The 8,394-nt window shown below is 65.6% G+C and overlaps 1 protein-coding gene across 3 annotated transcripts; it reads right to left on the bottom strand.

The window, feature by feature from the left end:
• Positions 1–401: 401 nt before the first annotated feature.
• On the bottom strand, positions 402–8,296 carry GPR35 (G protein-coupled receptor 35). 3 transcript variants are annotated; one of them, XM_082465620.1, is made up of 3 exons: positions 8,152–8,296; positions 6,175–6,242; positions 402–2,436 (listed from the first exon to the last, which is right to left on the bottom strand). In XM_082465620.1, exon 3 carries the CDS (start codon positions 2,424–2,426, stop codon positions 1,509–1,511), a length of 918 nt encoding a protein of 305 aa, XP_082321746.1. In that variant the 5' UTR covers positions 2,427–2,436; positions 6,175–6,242; positions 8,152–8,296; the 3' UTR covers positions 402–1,508. The 3 variants fall into 3 exon arrangements, with proteins under 3 accessions (XP_082321746.1, XP_082321747.1, XP_082321748.1); XM_082465621.1 differs by having other exon boundaries at positions 6,189–6,242; XM_082465622.1 differs by lacking the exon at positions 8,152–8,296 and having other exon boundaries at positions 6,189–6,385.
• Between the last annotated feature and the right edge of the window lie 98 nt (positions 8,297–8,394).

Here is an 8,394-nt window from a genome sequence, read left to right as displayed (position 1 = left end):
ACCTCCCCTGCCCCGCCCCGTGGGACGAGGGGCCCCAGCCCTTGGCCTTGTGCCTGGGCATGGACCGTGGCATCCTTCCAGACAGGGGGCTCTGTGGGGGGTCCTTTCTGGACCTCTCCACCCAAGGCTTCCGCTCAGCCCAGGACCTTTGCCGGTCCGCACCTCTGCCCAGTTACCCTGTCTGCCCAGGCCACGTGGCCCCTTGTGAGGTCCATCCTCCTGCAGCCCTAGGTGCGGGGTCCCCAGACTCCTGGGCAGGCAGAGGTGGCCCCCGGTCCTTCCTCAAGAATCCAGGACCCCCACCTGCTCTCGGGGACCCTCTGAGGGACCAGGAGGGCTCCCAGGCCAGCCGTTGGGGCTCCCGGTCTGCAGGAGAGCATGAGGGCCTGGCGCCTCGGGGAGACCAGGCTGACCTGTCGTCTCTCTCTGTTAGCCTCTCTGTCCCTCCTCTCCGGCTCTGCCCTCGTGCTCTCTCCTCATCCTCCTCGGATGCCCCTTCTCGCTCTGCTTAATGTCTTCCTCACTCTCGTCTCTGGCCTGTCCTTCTCTCCTCCCGTCCCCGTCACTCTCCCCCCGTTGTTTTCTGTCCCCGCTCCCCCTTTCTTCCCTCCACGCTTCCCACCCCCAGGCTCTCTCACCCCCCCCATTCCCTCTTGCCTTCTCCTCATCTGTCTCTCATTCTCTCCCATCTCTCGCTTCTCCTCTATTCCAGAGACTGACTCTGGCTGCAGGGCCTCCTAAGGCCCCAGGCTGAGGCACAAAACTGCTCATGGGGCTCCTCCCGCCTCTGGCCCTTACAGACGCTCACTCGTGTCACCTGCCAGACACAGAAGTTAACTGTCCCCTCCGCCCCTCCTTACACTTGGACTGAGAGCTCAGGACCAGCTGCCTAACTCAGGCGTGGCCCGGGCCTGGGACTGACAAGGCAGATGCGAACCAGCCCTCCATGGCGGCCAGCGTGGCCCCTCCAGGAACTGCCAACAGCCCCGCCAGAGCTCCAGACGGATGGGGAGTGGGCAGGGGTGGGAAGCAGGTGGCAGGGCCCGAGGAGAGCCCCCAAGTGGAAAGCTCTAGAAAGTTACCTGGGAAGATGCCCCCAGGCCCCCCACCTCCCACCGTGTGAGTGTGGGTGGCACACACAGAGCCTTGGTGGAGAGCTTTATTCCGGCCCCTGTGGGGCAGCAGCAGAAAGCTGGCCATCAGAGCTTCCCAGCACCCAGAAGGCCCCACCCTCCAGCGCCCCAGATGTACCAGGCTCCGGGTGCAACAGATGTGCAGCCCCACCCAGGGTCCCTGGGGTTGGCCTCGCTCAGGCCTCGTCCTCCTGCCCTCCTCCCTGTTCCTCTTCGGCCCCAGGGGTAGGCGTGTCTCCTCCCCAGGTTCCGTGCCTGGGTTGTTCTGCCCACCTGGGCCTCCTGAAAGTGCCCCCAGCCCCGTCCCGGAACTCCTCGTCTCTGCTCACAGGTCCCCGCCTCGGCAGCGCCTCCCAGGAGCCCGTGGCCCGTCTCCTAGGCCAAGGTCACACACAGAGAGTCCCGGCTCTTGTGGGCCTTGGCCCTGGCGGGGAGGGCGGTCAGCGCAGAGGCTTCCTGGAACTCCTTGACCATGAAGTAGTAGCAGATGGCGTCCAGGCAGCAGTTGGCATCTGAGAGTCTGCTAGTGATCCGGAGGGCAAGACGGATGGCACAGGTGTGCAGGCCCATGGCCATGCGCAGCGTCAGCACCACGTGGAAGGGCAGGTAGCAGACCACGAACACGGCCAGGTTCGCCAAGACCATGCGGGAGGCCTTCCGGGTGGCTTCCTCCTGGCCCGCGTCGGCGGCTGGCCTCTGGGCCAGGGCGCTCACCACCTGCAGAGAGCAGAAGACCAGCACGGCCAGCGGCAGGTAGAAGCCCAGCAGCGAGAAGACCATGGTGTAGGAATTCTTCCCGGAGCGGCTGGAGAAGCAGAAGCCGCCGTCCTGCATGTCCAGGAACCAGCGAAGCACCAGGGAGCCGAGCACCAGCACCCAGAGCACGGCACACACGGCCACGGCCTGGCGCGGGGAGCGGAGCCCGCGGGCTCGCAGCGGGTGCCGCACGGCCACGTAGCGGTCCACGGCGATGGCCGTGACCAGGTTGATGCTCATGTACCTGTTGGCCAGGTAGATGCCCTGGGAGAGCTGGCAGAGCGGCGTGTCTGTGGTGCTGTTCAGGAAGTGCAGAAAGAAGGGCAGGGCGCACAGCAGGCACAGGTCAGACACGGCCAGGTTGGCCATGTAGACGCGGGTCTCCGTCCAGCGCAGCAGGCGGCAGCACAGCACCCAGAGCGCCAGGCCGTTGAGCAACAGACCCAGCACCAGGAGCCCGCCCATGTAGGTGAGGAAGAGGTACTTGGCCGCCTGGGGCCCGGGGAGCTCCCTGGAGCCACAGGTACTGTTGTTCATGGTCCTGGGGCTGCAGGAGGGGAGCAGGGCGTGAGGCACGCAGGCCAGGAGGGGAGCCTGGGCCCGCCCACCTCCGGCCAGGGATGCAGGCGGCGAGTGCCCACCCCGCAGTCAGGAGCCCCCAGTTCACCTTCCCAAAGAAGAAACCGAAAGGAGCTCTGAGGCACCCTCCCGGCCACCCCCCACCAGCTGGGTGGGCGGGGAAGCCAAGGCCTTCAGAGGCCCGCGGGCCCAAGGTGGCACAGTGAGCGGGCCCAGGGCTGGACCCAGCTCCCCTTCCCCTCTCCCGAGCCCTCGTCTGCAGGGACCTGCCTGCCGCTGGGCAGAAAGGAAGGCGGGAGCCCACCGCCCACCTCCAGTCCCAGCCGCCCCAACTCCGCCAGCTCTCAGATCCCAGGGACCCTCACTCTGCCAGCTCTCGGGAGGGGGGTCCAGCTTCGCCCCAGACCCAGTACCATTCTCACAGGGTAGGGGGACGCTCAGAGGCGACTCCAAGACAGGCCGAGGACAAAGCCCAGGGCCGCCTACTGCCGCCTCCACCAGCTCGGCACACCCAGCTGCAGGTGGTGCCTGAGTCCGACCCACACCTGCACCTCGGTGGGCCGGCATCTGCCCCACCTGGCCTTTCCTGGCTGCTGAGGTTCAGGACAGCAGGGTCCGTGGCTCAGTCAACCAGCTCTCCAGAAAGCTCCAGAACTCCATCTCCCTCCTCCCTCCCTCCCTCCTCCCTTCCTCCCTCCCTCCCTCCAGTCCTTTATCCTCTTCCTGAGGGCACAGTGGCTGCAGCCACCCCAGACACCAGCCTCCCTCCCTCCCTCCGAGACCCTCCCCAGCCCTCTGCCCTGAGGTCCCACTTAGCTTGGCCTGAGGCCCCCTCTGGGGTCGGGGGTCCCCTTGAGCTCCCTGCAGTCAGGGCCATGAGGGCAGCCCTGCTCCTCCAGCTGCAGGCCCGCGGCGCAGAGCCGGCCTTAGGGTGGCACTGGGCGTCGCACACCCTGTCATCAGCAGAAGCACCCGCGTGCCCTCACCCTCCATGCCTCTCGCTCCCCTGGACATGCTCCGTGACACCGCCCAGGACTGCTGGGGTCAGCGGTCTGACATTCCGGGCGTGGCAGATGGTGCAAAGGTCAGGCTCCGGCTTCACCCTGAGCCGGGCAGCACCCAGGGGTGCTGGTGTCAAACGTGTGGGACCACGGAGCACGCATGCGTGAGTGGCGCACGCCCCCCAGACCCCCTCCCATCCCCGCACCTTTGTTTCTCTGGCTGGAAGGGCCAGGAGGGGTGGGGTGGGAGTGGCCTTCCTTCCCCCATGAGCACAGGCACTCTTGGGGGCTCGCTGACCTTTAGGCAAGGTAGGGAAGGGGGTTCAGTCCACTCAGGGGAGGGCCCACAGCCAGGTTGGTGGGCTCTGCTCCGCCCGCCCCCTCCGCACAAGGAAGGGAAGAATCATCCAGAGCCCAGCGGCCGCAGTGTCAGGTTCACGGGTGCCTGGCCGGGGGTGCCCGTTTCCTCAGCCACGGCCCCCTGGGAGCCTCCAGGCCACAGTCCCCTAGGGAGGCGGGAGCGCCGACTGTAGCCAGAACAGAAGTCTTCCACCAATTATCCCGTTCCATCTCTGCTGAATTTTAAACGGCACGTTCGCCAGCAATTAAATTTTCATGGACCCTTTCACTGTGTGTGAAATCTCTACAGCCCCTAAGGAGCCTCTCTCCTCGTTTCTGCAGGAGTCTGCTTGTTCTCTCCCTGTTCTGAGCGACACGTCACTCTGCACAGGTTCTGTGACCCCCAGACCCACGCAGGCAGTCTCCTCAGACCCCGGAACCCACTGGAACAACTGCTGGGCTCCTCCCTTCCTGTCCGCCTGCCCTGCTGGCCGCAGCCAGGCCAGCCGTGTGTGGCACCCCCAGCCCAGAACCCTCGGAGCCTACTGGGAATAGCCCCCGACTCTGCAGGCCCAGCTGCCACAGGGGCTTCCCACCCGAGCTGGGTGCAGGGCCTGCCCCTCGCGACTCTGGCCAGCGGTGCCCGCAGCAGTGGATGCCTGCTGTCCCTTCTGGGTCACCCGCGGCCCAGGGCGCTGCCTGGGCGGGAGAAGGAGGAGGCGGGCCTGTGCCCTCCCTCGATGCCCTCCACTCAGACGGCCGCCTAGGGTCTGGGCCCCGGTCCACACACCTGGGGGCGTATAACTTTCAGTGTAGCCTCAGTGTGGCCCAATATTTTGTGCAGGAAAGTTAAAAAATCTAACTGCAGTCTTTCCGTTTTCCCTTTTATAATAAAACAAACTAACTGTCAGGGAGAAGGACACCAAGTTTGCAAGAGTCTCAAGGTGCACATGAGACTTTGAGGAAGTGCCTTGTTCATGGCACCTCATCGCTGTCCTTTAGGGTGAAAAAAGTTTGGGGAGCCAAGTCCCAAGGTCCAGCTCAAATAGCATGGGGTCCCCAGAAGGCACGGCAACCAGTTCACGTCCCTGCTTGTGCCAGGCGAGGGCATGGGGCCCTCTGTGGAGAACAGGGACGCCAGCTGGCCTCCTGCTTGGATGTACAGACCTGTCACCTCCAACAGACACTGTGCAGCCATTGCCCTGTGGCAGCTAGGGCCCCTTGCAGCACGGCCGGTGCTCAGCGCGCTCGGCTGTCAGGGGCCCTCTGCCAGTTCCTGCTGGGGGAGGCTGGCCCGAGGGGTAGGAGTACCTCAGGGGTGTCACTTCCTGCTCCAGGGGTGACAGTGAGGTCAGGCTGCTTCCCCTACGAGACGCAGGAAGCCGCCCTCTGATTATGCGCTGAGATACCTTTGCTGTCAACTGGAGATAAGTCTGCTCATGTCTGGGAGGTCTGAGCACAGCACAGCCTCCCGCCAGCCCTCCCTGCTGGCCCCCCAAGGAACCCCGCAGACTCCCTGAATGGGATCTGGGGCAGAGAGTGGGCGCAGACCCCCGTTGCCTGGGCACCATAGAGACCTCTGGAGCTGGGACCCCACTTTAGAAATAGCCCAGGATCCAGGACAAGTTTCACAAAGCAGCGCTCACTGTGCTAGGAAAACCCCACTCAGACACCTCCTCTTCCAGCTTCACATGCTTGTCTCAACCCACGGATACATTTCAGAGACTTGAATGAGGTGGGATTCCAGGCCCTGGGAGACACCCTAAGTTCCTCTGCACTGCTGTCCACGCTCATGCCCCCTTTCTAGAACATCACCTCCCGCAGAGCTCCTCCGTCAGGACACTCTGCTGAGGTTCAAACCCTATCCCAGCTCCCACCTGCTGAGACCCCCATGCCAGCCCTCACCTGCTGAGACCCCCATGCCAGCCCCCACCTGCTGAGACCCCATGCCAGCCCCCACCTGCTGAGACCCCATCCCAGCCCTCACCTGCTGAGACCCCATCCCAGCCCTCACCTGCTGAGACCCCCATGCCAGCCCCCACCTGCTGAGACCCCCAAGCCAGCCCCCACCTGCTGAGACCCCATCCCAGCCCTCACCTGCTGAGACCCCATCCCAGCCCTCACCTGCTGAGACCCCCATGCCAGCCACCACCTGCTGAGACCCCATCCCAGCCCTCACCTGCTGAGACCCCCATCCCAGCCCTCATCCCTCTCTGAGACCCCCATCCCAGCCCTCATCCCGCTCTGAGACCCCCATCCCAGCCCTCATCCCGCTCTGAGACCCCCATCCCAGCCCTCATCCCGCTCTGAGACCCCCATCCCAGCCCTCATCCCGCTCTGAGACCCCTGGCCCCAGGGGCACTGACCTGCTGGCACTGACCTGCAGTCAGCCTTGGTTTTCCTCCTGAGCTGCCGAAGCCTTTGCAGGTGCTGCCTGATGGGGGTGGTGGGGAAGCAGGGCTGGGGTGAGACGGTCCCCCTGACTGTACCCCTCCTTAAAGCCGGCAGGCGGTGGGCGGGCTGATGACAGCAGAGTTGGGGTGGCGGGGCTCCCCACCACCTGCACCAGCCCCACCCCAGGGCTGCCTGGGGGGGTTTCTGGGAAAGGAAGTGGGGTGCCAGAGGCCTCCTGTGTCAACACCTCCAGAGGAGCGGCGTGCTTGCTAAGACAGAGCACGCGCTCTGGAGACGCCCGAGCTAGCGAGTCCAGACCACCGGGCGGCGGGCGGCATCCTCTCCCCGTCGTCTCTGGCCTCTCTGGACGGCGCGAGCCTTTCCCAGGACTGAGCCCCGTGGCTGCGGTCAGTGCCCGCACCCCACCCCGGCACGCTGGCAGGAAGGCCTGCACCTTCGCACGCACCACGCCCACGCTGCCGCTGACGCGGTGACCGCCGGCACACGTGGGCTTCTTGCCGCTCGGCTCCAGCCGCCGGCTCGTCCACCAGATGCACCTCATCACACCCACCTCCTCAGGGGCCTACCTTCCAGACCGTCCCTCCCCTGGTCTAGAGTGTTCTCCTCCCCCGCTCCGCCAGGCCCTCCCGGGGTTGTTCTCTTCTCCCCACTCTGAGCTCAGGGCTGGGAGACCCTGCTCAAAGGGCTATTCCCGCCCCCTGCAGAGCCCACCTCCTTGGGTCCCGCAGCACCTGACCTCAGCACCTCTCTCTGCACAGACTGCGAGGGGCTGGGGAGAGCTCCGACCCCAGCCCTGCCCGTTTCCACAGGTGGAAACTGAGGCCCCGAGAAGGGGAGTGGCTGGCCCAGGCCTCCTAACCCTGGGACCAGGGACCCTGCCCAGAGGCCCCTGAGGAGGGGCCTGGGCTCCGCCCTCCAGACCCAGGCCTGAGGGTCCCACTGTGGGCTCCTCCCCTGCCTTGCCTCCTCTCTGCCCATCCCCCGGCCCCCAGTCTCCCCAGCTTCCTCCGCCGGCCCGTTCCTAGCCTCCCACCCTGCCTGGTGTCCTCCACAGGGCTTCCCCTGAATGTCTCCTGTGTCCTTGTTCTGGCCGGTGGCTGGGACCCCACCCACTCTTGCGCATAGTAGGGCCTCAACAAATCCCATTAACCGGTCAGCAGGGGCCCCAACCGGAGAATCCAACCGGGTGGCCAGTGCCAAGGAACAAGCAGATTCTTGGCCCATAGCGGGCGGGCGCTCTGTAAACAGGAGTGGCCGCAGGCTCAGAACCCTGTCGGCCGGGAGTGGGATGGAGCATCTCTCCCCACCATCCTCCCCCACGGCCCTTCCCTCTACTGGCCCTTCGGCCAGCTCCCTCCCAGTGGAGGGAGCTGGGGCGGCTCAGGGCAGGCCCAGTCCCACTGGATCCCCGGGGCTCCGAGAGGCCTGGCCCATTCTCACTGCCCGCTGGTCTCAAACCATAAAGGACCCTCCTCAGAGAAGGACCGGGAAGGACCCCACTGCTGGCACCCACCGTGGAGCCCCCGGAGCCTCGGTGCTCAGGCTCAGACAGAGCCCCCCGCGCCTCGTCCCAGCACCCTCCTCTCCTGCTTTGCACCTGCTAGGGAGCCCACGTGGCAGGCCCGTGGGTGGTGGCGGGCCAGGCGCAGGTCTGAAGGAGGGTCTCTCCTGCCCCTTCCTCCCGGCCCCCCGCCCCTCCGAACGTTTGGGGTTTGAGAGAAAAAGGCTGCTGGCAACAGCTGCAGCTGGGAGATATGCTCACAAGGGTGGAAATTGGCATCGCGACCCTATCTAGGTGAGCCTCCCTTTGAGGGAAGTGCCCCCCGGGAGGCGGAGTCGCTCCGGCGGAGGCTGTGGACATGGCCCAGGGCCCCTACCGCACCGCCACCCGGGAACCCCACTGCTTCCGGGAGCCCCCGCCTCCTCACCTCAGGTGGCAGCGAGGCCCCTGCCGTCAGAGTCCAGGAGGGGACAAAGCCCTGAGAGTGGGGGATTCAGGACGCTGGCCTAGAAAGAGGACGAAGGACCCTGAGGACACCCAGGTGGGGTGTCCTGAGCCGGGCAGTGTGGCCACTGGCCAAGGGCCTTGACCCACCCAGGCTGTCCTCCCCAGGCTACACTCTGTCCACTCCGCCCTCACTCTGCACTACGGTCTGCCCCTCTTCTGTGCC

Source organism: Balaenoptera physalus (genome assembly GCF_965194825.1).
Source record: "Balaenoptera physalus genome assembly, chromosome: 6".
Taxonomy (NCBI): Eukaryota; Metazoa; Chordata; class Mammalia; order Artiodactyla; family Balaenopteridae; genus Balaenoptera; species Balaenoptera physalus.
This window is presented reverse-complemented; position numbering and strand designations above follow the sequence as displayed.